Here is a 16186-nt window from a genome sequence, read left to right as displayed (position 1 = left end):
AACAAAGTTTGACATCTGTTTTCTCCACTGCATTGTCCAAAGCTGGCAAATAAAAGACAACTATCCAGTTAGTGGTCACATGTCTGAAAGTCAGTGCAGTCACACACCTCATCCAATCAACATGTAGCATGGCACAGGAAGCCGGCCGGCCTGGGAGGACAGTGAGCAGCACTGTAACAGAACCTGTGTTGCAAAGTGGCCAAGATGGCCTGAGTCATGAAGGAAAAAAAACTAAGGGTGTTTCTCAATATGCATACTTCTACTATCGCGTACCCGTTTTATCATCTTCCTTTGCCGAAGACCGGTTACAAAACTCAAGAACAGATACAATGGACAGTAAAAATCCCTAGATATCATTCTTGCCCTGGCCAAAATATCAGTGATGCATTGGTTGCATCCTTGCCAAACGAGAACAATCCCATGATTCACTGCATCCCAAGTTTGTTCTTGGGAGGCAAGTTAAAATAACCGGTTGTGCCGAGACCACAAGTACGATCTTTGCGTTCTTGGTATTGAAGAAAACCCTAAGCTAAAGAGTCACAGTGGGTAGGACTTCAGTGAGCTGTCAATCACTGCTTTATCTTTGCATCACTTCCTTTACTGGATCCCTTGAAATAAAGCAGGCAGTAGTCCCGCCTTCTGTGGGTCTGAAGCCGTAATGCAGCTAAAAGACTAAAGAAATGAACAGACGGTCTAATCATTGCTAAAGAATGTTATTTTCACAGAAGATTTTTGTCATAATCTTTTCTTCCTTCTGCTCCACATAATCACATTCTAGGTAGTTCCTGAGCCCCATGATCCAAGATTATGGTTGGATCCACATGAGGGACTAGACCATTACCCAATTTAAATTGACCCTTGTCCAGTTCCAGGGGAACATTGTTGCATAAAGCCGTAAGCGTCAGACAGTGGGTTACCACTGCACAGTGTAGGCCAGATTACACTGGGGACGTCTCCCGCGAGATTATCTGTAGATCTTAAGGTCGTATTTAGTTACGTGTGAAAATAATCGCGTGAAAATAATCGTTAAGCCTGTCAGGACTTGGGTATAAAAGGGCACAGTGCCGTAGCCCAGCAGTGCAGCACACAGGACCATCCCACCTCCATACCTGAGACGGCGCACAGGTAAGTCCGAATTTGGAATATTTCTATGTTGTATTTGGGGGGGGGGGTGTATTTGGGTACTGGACCTCCTAACTGCTGAGGTACCTTTTATGACCATTTATACAAACCATCCACCAAACCAGTCACAGGTGTGCAATTTTTATCTGCTGGAAAACAGAGACATATGATTCCAGTTGGGGTAAGAAAGGCAACCATCCCTTTAAAAAACATTGTGATTACGATGGACTCAGAACAATGCAACATATTAGCATTAGACTGTGTCATGTGATCCTTGTTCTTTGTGTCTGGTTGTGTCTCTTAAAAACACGAATGTTGGACTAGATCAGTGGTTCTGAAGCTTGCCCTGAGTGACCGCCCCAGGGCAGTCCATGTGTTTGTTCTTCTCCCTGAACCAGATAAAGGAGGCTATGATTAGATAACAAATAAGGTCAGGTATTTAGGCAGTGGGCTGCAATGAAAATGTGGATCGGCTGAGAAACCTGTAGCATGACAAATGCTGAAATGAAGCGCCTGGATTTCATCAGCAGAATGGGGTACACCGCCACCCTGGCCCGACTGCTGGTCCTCCTCGCCTGCTTGGCACAGACCACATCCGCTTCCTGTGTGGTGGACAGCTTCCCGGTCAAGCAGGACTTTGACACGCGCAGAGTGAGTCCTGACCCATAGCTTACCAACGTGGTGGCGGCTGAAAGGCCAGCGGTTCAGGCCATGTGGTGCTTATGGGCTAAGCCTGGAAGGGTCTCATCCTGCCCCCCCCCCCTCTCCCACAGTACAGCGGAATGTGGTACGGCCTCCAAAAGAGGGACCCCGAGGGCTTGTTCCTGCAAGATAACATCTCTGCTAACTATACCATTGATGACGATGGAGTCATGACTGCCCATACTAAAGGCCGCGTCACACTTTTCGGGTCAGTGGTCTAAGTTGGGTTGACCAACCTCATCCAATAGATCTTATCCTTCACACAGAAAAGCTCATGCCAATGTATAACCGCATTAGCACATGAGCATCGTTAGCACAGGCCTGGCGTGCTTCTGGATTTGTTGGCCAGTCTGAGTGCAGCATGTGGCTGGTCTGTGACTCCAGGTTCTGGGTAGTTTGCGCTGACATGGCTGCCCAGTACACGGTCCCCGACCCCAGCACCCCGGGCAAAATGTTCATGACCTACCAAGGCCTGGCCAGCTACCTGTCCAGCGGCGGTGAGTCACCAACCGGCCCAAATCATACTGAGTCACACCCTCAAGTGCTGAAACATACACATGCTCTCAATGTGTCCCGCCCCCCCAAGGCGACAACTACTGGATCATTGACACCGACTATGACAACTACGCCATCACCTACGCGTGCCGCGTGCTGAAGGAGGACGGCACCTGCGATGACGGCTACGCTGTGGTCTTCTCGCGTAACCCCCGTGGCCTGCCGCCGGCCATCCAGCGCCTCATCCGAAGGAAGCAGGAAGAGATCTGTTGGTTAGGCCAGTTCCAGCCTGTTCTACAGTCAGGTGAGCAAACCAAAAACACTCTCACCAATACGACACTGGACACAGTGAAGAGGGGAGACTGCCCTACTCTCAGCCATGATGGTCAAGTCGTACTTGCCACTGGACTCTTCCTATTAAACTAGTACCATTGGCATTAACTTACAGTTTCACTTTATGGACAACAAAGGTTTGCAGATTTCAAAGCCACTCATTCCCCTCCTCTCCTTCCCTCTTCTCCTTCCTCCCCTCTTCTCCTTCCTCCCCCTCCTCTCCTTCCTCCCCCTCCTCTCCTTCCTCCCCTCTTCTCCTTCCTCCCCTCTACTCCTCCCCTCTTCTCCTTCCTCCCCTCTACTCCTTCCTCCGCTCTTCTCTTTCCTCCCCTCCTCTCCTTCCTCCCCTCTTCTCCTTCCTCCCCTCCTCTCCTTCCTCCCCTCCTCTCCTTCCTCCCCTCTTCTCCTTCCTCCCCTCTTCTCCTTCCTCCCCCTCCTCCCCTCTTCTCCTTCCTCCCCTCCTCAACCTGGCAGGTGCCTGCTAGTGATACAGGACGCCTGAAGCATGCTGGCACAAGAGGACACATCTTCTCACTGGAGGCACCATCCCTGATCCTGGAGTGCCAGAGTCCTACAGCTTTTAGAATACTTTTAATTAGTTCCTGCATGATGTCCGATACACCAAGGCAGGGGACATATACTACGCATATTTCAATACAGCTATGAGTGGTCGTCCAGCATAAAGCATCACAGTCCACGAGAACCATGACTTTAAGCCCCCGATCGTAGACTTTAGATAGTATCTCCACAATGACCCACTAGTGTTGGATGCTATTTCACAGATCACCTGTTCCTGTAACAATAAACCTGTTTTTCTTTTTTTTTTTAAACAAAACTTTGTAAATGCTCCTCATCTTTTCAGCACGGTATTAAAATTTAACAAAATATGCCAACATAAAAGAAAAAAAAAACACGTGGAATAATTTTTCTAACCATTCATGGGATTAATTGTGGACATTCACATATAAAACCCCAAATATGTAATGATGACCAGTCGCATGTTTGTGCAATATCCTCAAGAAGGCAAACAGACAACAAAGAAACATCCTTGGGTTTAATCCAATTCTAAACAGAAATGTTAAGAACAATAATGCAAACAAACATGAAAGGTGCTCATTGGTGCAATAAGTAATGTATCTATGGTGACCACGGTTCATTAACCAATCAGAGCTCCTCGCAGTATCTGATGCTTTGTGAATACTCTCCTGGCCTCCCCCAGTAATCCACAGCCCGCACTCTGTAGAAACCACAGACATCTAAGCTCCCTAGGAAAGAAAGAGAAAAGGTACGGAGTATGACGCAGCCAAGCGGCAAGGAGCTGTAGGGGTAGAGAACATCGGGAACAGAAAAAAAGCAGAAAGCTCATGTTTCAGGAGGGAAACGCTGTTGTACCATGCAGCCTTCATCCAGCTGACACGGATTTAGTAAATAAATTATATGGTACACATGCTGCCATGAGAAAGGTCTCCAAAGGAACCGACAGCGCTACAGGTTATGAAATAATCCATAAACACATTCACAGGAATCATCATAACTGCTGTGCTTCATCCTGGAAAACTGTGTTTCGACAAAAAAAAGGCAGGAATATTGTTTTATTCGGCCAGACCCTTACCAGGGGCAAATACATAAGAGGTAAAAATGGTGTCCTGTATGTTTATTCTTTGGAATGTTGTCCAGGATCCGGAAAATTCCACCTCATAAGTCTTTATACACCTGAGAATGACACGTGACAAAATGAGGCAATCGGCACACCAGCAGATTCTGCATGACGCCTCACAGTTTAGGGGGAAGAGCGCGGTTCACAAAAGGGTGACACTCACTTGGAATTGACACAGTGATCCGTCCAAATGATGAGAACCTGGCCTTTGGTCACAGGTAGGAACCGCAGACCAGTCACCTGACCCAGAGCACAGTAGAGTAACAGGAGAGTCATAGGCAGCTTGCTTCGTTCATGCGTAGTTTCATTAACAGATACTTTTTATTTAAATGACTTTCAGTGTTACCCGTTCATAATAAGTACCATAATTGGGCTTTCAAGTTACAGATTCATAACAAGCTAACGCTACCTGCCCAGAGTGTACATTCGCATGATCATTCATTCACAGGGGAAATCAAATAGGTTCCACCATTCGTAGAATGATTCAGGAATATTTATTTTCTGACATTTGTTACTCTGCTCAAATCTTCACCTAATGACCTGACAGAGCAAATGGCATCATACCCATGTCAAGAACAGTCATTTACTGGGCTGCATGATTTTACCGTCCTTGATCAAAAACAGAGGTCAACAGTCACTTCCTCATCCTCCGGAAGTGGAATGGGGGTTGCCATGGAGACATGGCCACACCCACCTGGTCCGGCGGCGAATCGGGCTTGGCGCACACATGGATGAGGAGGACAGCTGGAACGGGAAGGTCCAGCTTCAGGGTCAGCCTGCCGTCGGGGGGGAAAGGAAGGGGCCCTCCTACTCGCGGCTCCTGAGACAGACGGACCGTGGGACAATTAGCTTTGGACCTCCAGGGGATGTTGTTCTGAATGTGCTGGGTCTTCGGGTTTCTAAGCTGACACATATACTGAACATCTGTAGAAGTAAAACGATAAGAGGACGTCTGCAAAATTGGACAACATTATGAACAATTCTGCCCATCGACTACAGGGGGCGCTATCCTGGAACAGCTTTAGCCACCAGTTATATCACTACAGTGTGCTAAGAATCACTATAGGGGATCCTTCCTACCTGCTGCCATTAGGCACCACACCTCCCGACCTGCCAATCCTCACTTGCTTAGTCTACTGCCTTTGCTCTGCTGTCTATTCTGAACTACATGCATGTTCATCTGGGCTCTACGTACCTTCCTACTGTATGCATAAGAATTTCCCCCTGAGATCAATAAAGTTTATTTAATTTCATCAACAAAACACCAGATCAACTTGGATGCAGTATGTGTGCTAAGCACAGCACACAGTCGCAGACACACACAAAGCCCAGTCAGGCTACCAGTCACCTTCATACTGCCCCACCTCCAACTTCCGTAGCTGCTGGAACTGCACAGCCGTGGGGAAGGCTGGTCTCCCAAAGGCTTTCCACAGGCTGTAGGGACTGCTGCTGTTGTTGTCCAGGTAGTAGGTGACATACACCAGACCTGGAAGAAGTACAGTAGATCAGGTGAGCGAGGAAAATGCACTCAGAGACCAGGACCCAGAGAACATATAGATAGTTAATAAGCAATGTCCTATGATGTCACTCAGACATCTCTCCTCTATAATAGAAATTAGTATTTCCCCTAATCTCACTTACCTCTGGATATCGATTCCCCTTTAATCTGCCTGCAGCGTGAGACTGAGGGGCTAAAACAGAAGCAAGCACTCACCCTTATGGCCTGCATATCCACTGAGCTGGACCGTCACATGGTTGGGGGAAGACGTGCGGTTGTCTTTGCTGCTGTAGATCAGCACAGCTGACTGCCAGCTGTCCGACGTCCCGGGAAAAGGTGGTTTGTGGGTGCTGGCCAGGACCCCCACGGTGTCATCCGCGCTCTTCCCCACAGAGGCCACATGTGAAAACACCTGCGTTTCTCCTGCATAAATGTTATAAGATGCACAGCTTTAGACTACTCTGGACAGAAAACAGCTTAGGGATTCCTCACCATAAATCTGCAGACTCAAACCTCAAAGCTTCTTGTATCTATAACAGGGTTGGGGGCCATTCCGGAATGCATTCATCAATTCCAGTCCAAATCAGGAAATGGATCTAGAGTTGGGATTGAAAAAAAACTCCGGGGAAAAGGAATTGACTGAACTGAACTGGAATTGACAAATGCATTCTGGAATGGCCCCAACCCTGATCCATGACTTGAATCTCACAAGAACCAGAACAAACTCTACCAATATCAAAGTAGTTCTTTTACCAGACAATGTTATCCAAAATGACGCAGAAATAAGGAGACATTCCTCAAGGGTCAACCAGCATCTCTGGAGCAGCTGGGGTTAAGAGCCTTGCTGAAGGGCCCAACATTGATACAATTACTCTGCTGGTGACACAGATTGAAACTCACAACCTACTGGTGATCCCTAAACCACTGAGTTACACATTGCCCCATCATTTGTGCCAAGGCTGGGAAACCATGTATGACCCGCTGCCTGCCTTCTGATTGCCTGGCGATTGGAAGGAGCGTTGGCACCGGCTTGCCATCTCCCCCCTGCTCCCCGTTTGTGTCTGAAATTTTACTGTATTTGACTCTCCCTGCCGGCCCCTGGAGGATGGGCTCCCCCTTTGAGTCTGGTCCCTCCCAAGGTTTCTTCCTTCTGGGGAGTTTTTCCTTGCCACTGTCGCCTATGGCTTACTCACTGGGGGCTTTGGGTGGGGATGCTGTAAAGCGATTTGAGACAATGTAATGTTGTGGGGGCAGCGTGTGGCTCAGTGGGCTAAGCCGTGTGCCTGTAATCATAAGGTCGCCGGTTCAAGCCCAGCCTCAGCACGTCTGCGGGTCCTTGAGCAAGGCCCTCAAACCCCAGCTCCCTGGGCGCCGCTACGGGTGGCTGCCCTTCACAGACAGCTTGCTCTACAAAGAGCAAGTTGCAAGAGCAAGTTGAGGGAGGCGTAAAAAGAATTTCCTCACGGGGATTAATAAAGTGTTCATTTTATTCATTATACAAAAATAAATTTGTTGTTGTTGTTGAAACTAGTAACTGAATCATTTGCTTCAGGACAGCGCCATGGATGTCTGCTTTGACTGCACTTTCAGTACATTTATCAACAGCACATCCGCATTGTATATCAATCTGATAGTATCTGACCATTGTCTTGTGTTTTCTAACTGTGAATGTATCTGCGGTATGTATGGCAGCCATTGACAAACGGAGACAAACTCCCTGTGTGCGTAGCCAAATAAAGACGATTCTGATTGTGATCAATTGTGTGTCAAAATCAGCGTGGGAGGCTCTGGTGGGCGATGAGGCCCCAAGCAGATGTCAGCGCTCACCTAGCAAAGAGAGCAGGCCCAGAACGGTCAGAACGGACTTCCTCAGCAGCTGCACGTGGGGCGGCTGGGTGTTGTTGACCTGAAAGCGGGCGGTGAGTGTGCGCTGAGTGAATTGGTACGGGTAGTAGCTCAGGAATGCGTTGTCGTTGCTCAGGAGGACATAGTTGATGGTGGAGTTAGGCTTGCCGATGACCAGGTCCTGATGCTGGGAAATCACCTAGGTAACCCAAGAACAAACTCAGGCCTCTATAACCTTGACGCTGTGTGATTCTGATAACACATTGACAGTTCATATTAAGGAAAAGTAAGGCAATGTTTTGGTTGATTAACTAGTGTGAAGTTGGTAAATAACCAATCAAGACACATTAGAGAAACTTCCAAATGAAGATCATTTCAATACTCCACTACCTTCACCACCATGGCTGCATAGGTCACATCAGCTCTCCAGTCCTCAGGTTTGGACCAGCCTACCAATGGGTCTGCCTCATCGTTGTAGACAGGTATGGACCTGAACTTCGGGAAGCGGTCATGAATCTCCTTCATTGTCTCCATTTCCTGCTGGATGATGGGTAGAGAGCCACCACCACCCTGAAAGAGAAATAAAATGTGTTATTTGACAGCCATGTGCACTTTTTTGAGCATGAATAATCGTGATGATGGTCACTGGTGACAATGAAGCAGTGTACGATATCTGCACAGGTTCCTCCAAAGACCTCACCTTCTTGTGCAGGGCGATGAAGTCCAGCCGCACACCTGTCTCGCCTGTGAAGAAGTTGGTCCCATTGTAGCAGTGTTCCAACATGGCCCAACAGTACGGGGAGCGTGGATAGGAGTGACAAGAGTCTCCCGGACCCCCAAACCTCAAGGTGGCGCTAGCGTCTCGAAGTCCTTCTGAACAGGCATCATAGTAGTTCAGAAACCCTGCAGATGAAACACATGTAAAGCACCTTAATGACATTGTATTTTCAGTTTTTAGTGAGATTAACAAAAGGACTGCAGGCTTTACCCTGAATCGACACGGATACATTGTCAAAGTCGTGATTATTGGGCTCATTCCATGTTTCAAAGTTCCACTGAGAGACGTATCCCAAGCCGTACTTCTCTAAAAAACAAGAACAAACACTGCTTTAGGGAAACAATCATTAAACAGCTGGGTGAAATCAAGGAATTAACCTCCCGTTCACGTTGAAGCTAATTGTGACTGGACAACTACACAAAAAAATCCAAGAACAACTTGCAGATAGACGATGCTCCACTAGGTGGTGCTCTACAGCAGCCATCCAAGGTGACCAGTTTGGCTCAATCAGGTACACTCTGCTACATCACTTAAGACAGCTGGCTGGTGACAGGCTTAAACTACAGTTTTGTCTGTGGCTCGTGTACAACTTGATAACCAACCAATGTATCTTTTTGCGAGGAGATACACGAGGGTCCTCCACTCTGCCACCTGCCTCTTGTCCTCAAAGTCTGTGAAGTAGCCAGACACGCTGCCCATTAGCTCAAAACCTGAAAAAAACATATGTTTCAGGCTAAGAGAAAGATTTTGCAGTGCATTTACATCATGTGATAAATACTTTTCAGTGTTCGTAGCCCCCTTAATCAAGTTGAGATTAATGTTATTCTCATCTGATTTTATCTGAGACCACAGAGAGGATTGTGAACTTATTTGTAATCAGCATCTGCAAAACAGATGATACAAAAGATTTTCTAGAGAACTTTGGGCAAGAAATGCAGGAAGATTTGGGGAGCTCTTTTTTCTTAGCATGGCTGTTCCCCAGACCAGTTTACCTGGCCGAAGACCATTCTGCCACAGGAGTTCTATCAGCTGGTCCAGTTTTGTGAAATTGTAACGGGTTTCTCCGTTTACAACCCTACAAGAAATACCCGATATCATCAGAGACTCCCTTACAAAGTGTTTTCCTGAAGTAGCTAGCACATCAGAAGACTTCAGGTGTGTATGTTTCTTTAGCTGTGATGTGCAGTCGCTAAATGAGGGCAAAGTGATTGTTACTTACTGTGCTGTGACCAGCTCCAGAAGCCAGTGTATACGAACCTGCTCCAGACCACCGTGGGGCACTGAGCCCAGGTAGGCCATGTTTAACTGCTGGTCTCTGCTGAGGTCATACTGGTCAGACTGGGCGTGAGGAAGGGGAGGGCTGAGTAGGACAACACAGAAAGGCAGTGAGCTTAGGGAACCAGAAGAGAGTAACTGTGAGCCAATCAAAAGCAAAACCTATCTGGAGGTATTTTGGGTACATCGTAACTAAAATCTGTTTCTGCCTGTGACTACATGGGACCGAACACACCACTTCTGATTTAAAGCGTCCAAAAGTGAATAAACTTCGCCCTACGTTAGCTGACATCATCAGCAACCTTTGAACAAATAGAATGTATAATATATGAAAAAGCGGGACATATAAAATTCAGAAAAAGTCCAAGGACATACCAAAAACCTGTACTCTTCCAGAAATGATTCAGGTCTCTTATGGGTGTCTCTGCGTCCACCGCGAGCTCAAAATAAGCAGCAGAGGCACCGTACACTTCGCCGCAGGCAGCCAAGAGAAAGACTCGTAAAGCAACATGTTTTAAAATGCACATTTTAATTTAGTTTATCACCAGCCACATTCCGTTGCGAAGCGAAAAAAATGGCATATTTCTCAAACGTAATATTTCTCAGATCTTTTATACCTACTTCACCGCACTATTAAAGCTCATCATAATTGTAACTGGAGCAGACGCTACCAGCAAGCCCGAGACGACAATATTTTCTTCTTTAGTACTCCTTTTTAACTTTAACCATTTGTATGGCACCTCTAGTGTTCCGGAGTGGAAGTGAAACATGGCATATATTGCAGTCTGGGCATGTGTACATTGATCCGTCTTCCATAACAGCTTATCCAGCAATGGCGTCGGAGAGAGTTTGATATTGGGGATGGGGGATAAAATAATTTAATTATAAAGTTCTATTTTGTGCAGGAATAAATTATGCCAAATTAAATATTGTGGGTACACCCCCAGCCTGGTTCCTGTGCCCCTATAATCCAGTACAGGGTAACAATGTTCTTAGAGCCTATCCCATTGAGTACAAGGCACCTGTTACGGGGCATTGTGGATAGGAAGTGAGCCTGTTAAAAGGGATGCCATTATGAGCCAATATCCAGGTTTGGGGTTCCTTTATGTTCACCAAATGTTTATTGTCCATTACAGAATGACTTCTGTCACTTTTGGTTATATGTCATTGGGTTTCAGGTGCCACTTATGGGAGGTTGTGACTGCAGACAGCAGACTCAATGCCTGCCCATTTATCTTTCCTTCGCAGATCCTTATTCCAGCCTAGTGATGTGAACGCCCACAAACTACAGTACATTACGGGCCCTTTCTGGTTCTGACTCCCCCCCCCCCCCCCCCCCCACACACACACATACCACCTTCTTCTCTAGTTCTGGTAGGTCACTAAAATGTTATCTGCTAATAACATGAAATAGTAGATATTTTGGTATCACTTTCCAATAAGGCTCCCTTTGCCACTTGTAAATGGTAGTAACTCGTCAATGAAAAGAAAACTGTGTTATAATTTGTTTAAAATTGTCTATTAATAATTTACAAAGTGCTACAACCTAATTAATAACCAGATTCTAAACCATTCATAAACTCTTTATATGGGTAGCCTTATTGTAAAGTGGCACCGATATGTTTATTCAAAGTGACGATCAGAGAACCAAACCCCGAGGCTACTGGGATTAAGCCACCACAGGATTTGAGCCAATACCCTTCTGCCCATGGGCATATAGCCCCTAATGCGTATTACCATCTGCAATATTTTCAATGGTCTTATATGAGTCAACATACTAACTATAACAAAAAGTTCTATAATATTTTGAATGCCTAAATAACAACAGCAATAATAAATAATAATAATAATAATAATAATAAAGGACTATACATATAGGACTTTTCATCCATAAAATGCAGGTCAAAGTGCTTAAAGACATTAGAATAAATAATGCAGATAATAGCTGATAATAAAAATAAAAATAACAGACCTAACAGTTGAAAGAGCCCAAATTAATTTTCTAATTGGCATTTTGTTTTTCATAGTGTCAATACTTAGTTCTTGTTAAAAATATACCTTTTGTTCCTTGTCAATAAAAAAAAAATGGGGAAAAATGTCAAGCTTGTATGTAAATGATGGCTATTCATGGTTTAGACTGACATGCATGTAAGGAAACACCACAGTGTTAAAGAAATACCAGTGAGTCATGTGACTTGTGCTACCATGGTGACAACAACAAAGAAATACTCCTGGACTCGGTTGAGAGAAACCTGACAAAAGGGGAATCCTGTAATTAAAAGCTTAGTCACAAGCAGGCTGAAAAAGTGTACCTTTACCCAGTCTCTTATAATGAATGCATTTGGATATAGGAGACTGCTGTTCCCCAGTACTGGTCAGTGCTTCCTTGTGCTGTGCTGATATGTAGAAATTGGGGGGTCTAGGATGCCTATCTCATCTGGCGCTGCAGGGCGAGTGGGGGTGGGGGTGGACACGTCCATTGCATGGGCTCCCAGCGGAGTCAAGCAGGAGTCAAGGCCCTCCTACAGAAACTGTGACTCCTATCTGAAGAGGTGAGAAAAGGCCTTTTTATTATCCTGTACATTTCACTACATCACAGGCTGTAGTTCTAAGAGGAATGATGCTGGTCTCCTTTGGATGGTGTGCTGGCCTTAGGTTTTCTCTGGGTATTCCGAGTATCTTCTCCAGTGTGATATACCAGGTATGGATACGTTTGTCTAAATTACCATAAGATGGATTGCATATCATCCAGGGCGTCTTTCCAGTGCTTCTTGGCATAGATTCCAAACTATTTATCACATGGATGGATGAATAGATGGATGGATGGTTGGATGTTTACAGGTAACAATAATGATCGTTGATAATAGAAATACATGAAGGTAAAAAGCATAGAATTTATTTTGTAACCAGACAGGCATATTGAAAAGGGGACCGCTGACCTACCTGTTGCTCACCTGCTTGGGGGTAATTAATCAGCACCCCCCCCCCCCCAGACCTCACATATTTCTGATTTTTGGGACAAACACACAACCTGCCTGAGCCAGGCTAGTTTAAAACAGTGATTTCTCTTATAGGGATGCATATTAAACACATGGACAGTTGATTTAATTTTTGATAACTCAAACAACAGCTGAGTACTCTGTGGCTGTGACTCTTTATACTCAACTGGTTGATTGACACAAAACCTTGGTCTGGATTTGTACTTTTTGGACCTGAATTTCCCACCTCTGGAAACAGAGTAAAATTACTCAAGAAAATGTATTGATCAATCATGGCATAAACATTATTACAACATAACCTAAATAACACATAAAGTTTCACAGAATCATGTAAAATATCCATGAAAAACAATATCGCTTTCGCTGACTTAACAATGGCTAAATTCTTCAGAATAGTCGTGCAACACACTCTCGTCAGCACAAGCCACACCTCCTCTATACATCTGGTCTTCACACACTTTTCACCACGTTCTCATCTTTACTCTGCATAGTCTGGTTCCCCCCCATTTGAATCGTGTGAATCGGTGCCCCTGAATTTTACCTACATTTAGAACCGCTGCGTTCACAAACCTCAGGCCGCCGCTGGAGGTGACCAAAGTGCGGTCCATGCTGATGACATCAGCTTGTGCCCAGGCTGGATATTTTACAGTTGCCATAGGACCTGACTTCTGAGGCTCAAAATGCTGCATTACCTGTAGTAAGTGTACTGACACATAACTGAACATCGTGTTGCAGATACTTAGAAACCCACCCAGAGATTAGGCAACGGTGTCCGACCACCAGCTCAGAGGTAAGTAGAACAGGTGACTCTGTGGAATGTGAGTGAGGACAAAGCCATGCCAATTGATTTAATGGCCCATCCTATTTCAATTTACTATTGAAGTACATGTTGAGGAATCAGATCAAATCAAAGTGTATTTATCAAATGCACAAGTATCAGGAGCAGTCCCTGCCTGGCCAGCAGGTGTCGCTGTTCACCCCTTTCCTAGTGTTTGAGTCCTTCGTGATTATGAACCTCACTCGCTTGTTGTTCCCAGCTGTAGTAATTAGTTGTATCTGGCCCAGACCTATCCCTCATTTTACCCTTCTTGTGTGCGTATATATGTGTGGGCCCACGCCCTTGCTCCTCAGTTGGTCATTGTGTGTTTGCTGCTGGTCTATTGTAGTTATTCCTGTGTTGCTCCCTGCCTTAGTTTTTATCTTTTACCTGCTTTGTTTTTGACCAATAAACCACAACGCGGATCATTCGCCCTTCATCATGCCCATCTGTAACGCACAACAGTACAGCAAATAGCGGGAGATGCAGGAAATTAAATATATAATATAATAATATAACAAGTGATATAGATAAGAGAAATAAGTAAAGTGATTTATAGAAATTATGAGACGGTAAAATATAAGATAATACTAGGTTTTCATTCATTTCATATCACATATAATTTAACAAAGACCCTACAAACGTGCAATCGGTTTTGAGATTACATTAAGATGGGTTTCATTGCTATTGCACAACAATGCACAGTAAAGTCAGATTTACCTTCTATAAATGTCGCAAAATTTGATCATTTATTGTATTATATACATACACATGCTTACGTAAAGAGGAACTCGTTTTTGTAAGCAATAAATAATTGTCTTTGCCTCTCATTTCCTGTTTTGTGGGTTCGCAGTTTCGTGCAATTCCCGTTTCACATCTTTACTGATTTTCACGAAAAGAGGATAAGAAACCACATCAGTATGACGGAAGGAGGGCATCTTCTTCTGATGTTGATATCACATTGCGAGTGCGGAGTTTGTAAGTTAAACGTGCCTGTTGACTGACCAATGTCAGGAAATTTTACGATACTTGCTTATACCAAAAACAGCTTATAATATCAGCCATTGCACGGCTCATCCTTCAACCTCTCATGAGAAGCACCCGAGCCGTTCCATTGTATTTGTTAAATTTCACCCCCAGATCATTATTTAACTTAAATAATTCGTTGGATTATTGATTAGCCAAATATGGTATGTAGTAATTGAGTTGGCAAATACATGGGTGTATCGGGTGGTTACTGCTCTGCTGGAATCGCTTTGGAAGAGTTTATGAAATGGCTAAATAATATCACAGTTTTACATCAACATAAAAATAATTTAAACACATCATGCTTATATATATATAAAAAATTTAAAGATTACGGTATATAACTACTCATAGCTGGTATCAGTTGATGATGCTGATGATGTCATCAGAGCTCTGAGTACGTATCCCAGGTGGGCTGACTGTGAGAATTTGCATAAATATACCACACAGGTCTCCAACCTGGGTGACACTGAATCTTAAGGCTATGTTAAGGTGGACCCCCCCTCAGGCATGTATTTTTATGGGGGGACCCAGAACCACATAGATCCATCTCAATTCAGTCATTACTGATGGTCAGGGGGTGTCGGAGCAGTATGGATACCCTGACAGATTCAGAGGGGGGGGGGGGGGCAGAACTATACAGGGGCCCCTAAATATTGTTATTTGAGGGGTTGGGGGGGCCCAAGGTGACATTTCATCAGGGGGCCCAGAATGTCTAGCTACTCCCCTGCTGAGGATGTAATGTGTAATGTTGTTGCCACACTATCTCATAACATTTTTTTATCTCAATGTCAACACAGAACGTCACTGACCAGTCATGCAGTCCTGGACAAGCAGGGGACAGCGAGATCAATCACTGTAAAGGTACAACTGCAAACCATGATGTGGATCATATTGTGGGGGTGCAGTAAAATTATTATTTTTAACCTGACACTGATGCAAGCATATTTGCAATTTTCGGGACAAACAAGCAACCTGCACATGCCAGGCTGCCTCTTTGTCAAATTTATTGTCACAATGTCTTATGGTCATGTGACCAAAAGTCCTGGGTTCAAGAGCCAAGGATGCCGGTTCTGTTGAATTAAGAAATGACCTAAGATGACCTTACTACCTCATCCAGTGGTACATAAAAAACAAGAAATGCAAATTATTTTGTCAAAAATACTTGCAAGCAAATAAAATCATGCAATAAGTGACAGCGTGAATGCGATTCTCCCTCACAGAGCTGAGCACGGCCACCATCTCCCAGCGGCTCAGTGGCACTAGTGTCATGGAAGCCAGCGGCGACCCCCCCAGGCAGCAGACCTCCAGAAAGTCCTCTGTTTGTGCCATTCTGTAGCCCTCTGTTGGAAAATGTCTTCGATAAGCAGAATTCTTCAGGCTCCATCCACTCATACAGTAACCTGTCACATCAACTGTATTTACCTCATAACCATCCAGAAAACGAACCTCAAGCACCAATCTGGCCCCTCCAGCACGTCGCAGTGAGCCCCCCAGTCCAGAACTATGTTGGGTTTAATCACTCATGCCTACAATTGGTGGCTGTATGATTTAAAGCCACTGTGCATTGATTTCAGGGTCACACATTTGCTTGTGTTTACTTCATGCACTTGGTCAGCAGTGTTTTATAGTTAACATT

At 44.9% G+C, this 16186-nt stretch overlaps 2 protein-coding genes across 7 annotated transcripts; one reads left to right on the top strand and one right to left on the bottom strand.

Moving 5' to 3' along the window:
• The first annotated feature begins 909 nt into the window (after window positions 1-909).
• Window positions 910-3428, top strand: rbp4l (retinol binding protein 4, like). Its single transcript, XM_023836713.1, has 6 exons — window positions 910-1125; window positions 1650-1773; window positions 1896-2032; window positions 2209-2321; window positions 2411-2623; window positions 3127-3428. The coding sequence occupies exons 2-6, from the start codon at window positions 1654-1656 to the stop codon at window positions 3135-3137; spliced, it is 594 nt and encodes a 197-aa protein (XP_023692481.1). The 5' UTR covers window positions 910-1125; window positions 1650-1653; the 3' UTR covers window positions 3138-3428.
• Window positions 3429-3692: 264 nt separating this feature from the next.
• On the bottom strand, window positions 3693-10405 carry idua (alpha-L-iduronidase). 6 transcript variants are annotated; one of them, XR_011985250.1, is made up of 14 exons: window positions 10081-10405; window positions 9650-9790; window positions 9423-9505; window positions 9033-9140; window positions 8641-8736; window positions 8353-8555; window positions 8043-8222; window positions 7635-7851; window positions 6024-6230; window positions 5658-5795; window positions 5004-5129; window positions 4473-4549; window positions 4265-4365; window positions 3693-3917 (listed from the first exon to the last, which is right to left on the bottom strand). XR_011985250.1 is itself a non-coding variant. In XM_023836557.2 (14 exons), exons 1-14 carry the CDS (start codon window positions 10230-10232, stop codon window positions 3817-3819), a joined length of 2034 nt encoding a protein of 677 aa, XP_023692325.1. In that variant the 5' UTR covers window positions 10233-10405; the 3' UTR covers window positions 3693-3816. The 6 variants fall into 6 exon arrangements, 5 of the variants coding, with proteins under 5 accessions (XP_023692325.1, XP_023692327.1, XP_072562762.1 ...); XM_023836557.2 differs by having other exon boundaries at window positions 5004-5233; XM_023836559.2 differs by having other exon boundaries at window positions 5674-5795.
• Between the last annotated feature and the right edge of the window lie 5781 nt (window positions 10406-16186).

Source organism: Paramormyrops kingsleyae, chromosome 2 (genome assembly GCF_048594095.1).
Source record: "Paramormyrops kingsleyae isolate MSU_618 chromosome 2, PKINGS_0.4, whole genome shotgun sequence".
NCBI lineage: Eukaryota > Metazoa > Chordata > Actinopteri > Osteoglossiformes > Mormyridae > Paramormyrops > Paramormyrops kingsleyae.
This window is presented reverse-complemented; position numbering and strand designations above follow the sequence as displayed.

Excerpts from the sequence above, each read along its gene's own strand:
- rbp4l (XM_023836713.1), top strand. The coding sequence starts at position 1,654 with ATGGGGTACACCGCCACCCTGGCCCGACTGCTGGTCCTCCTCGCCTGC. Across the intron at positions 1,774-1,895 it reads AGGACTTTGACACGCGCAGA|TACAGCGGAATGTGGTACGG; the intron begins GTGAGTCCTGAC and ends CCTCTCCCACAG. Across the intron at positions 2,033-2,208 it reads GGCCGCGTCACACTTTTCGG|GTTCTGGGTAGTTTGCGCTG; the intron begins GTCAGTGGTCTA and ends CTGTGACTCCAG.
- idua (XM_023836557.2), bottom strand. The coding sequence starts at position 10,232 with ATGTGCATTTTAAAACATGTTGCTTTACGAGTCTTTCTCTTGGCTGCC. Across the intron at positions 8,556-8,640 it reads TGTATCCGTGTCGATTCAGG|GGTTTCTGAACTACTATGAT; the intron begins GTAAAGCCTGCA and ends TTTCATCTGCAG. Across the intron at positions 3,918-4,264 it reads CTCTTATGTATTTGCCCCTG|GGAGCTTAGATGTCTGTGGT; the intron begins GTAAGGGTCTGG and ends TTTCTTTCCTAG.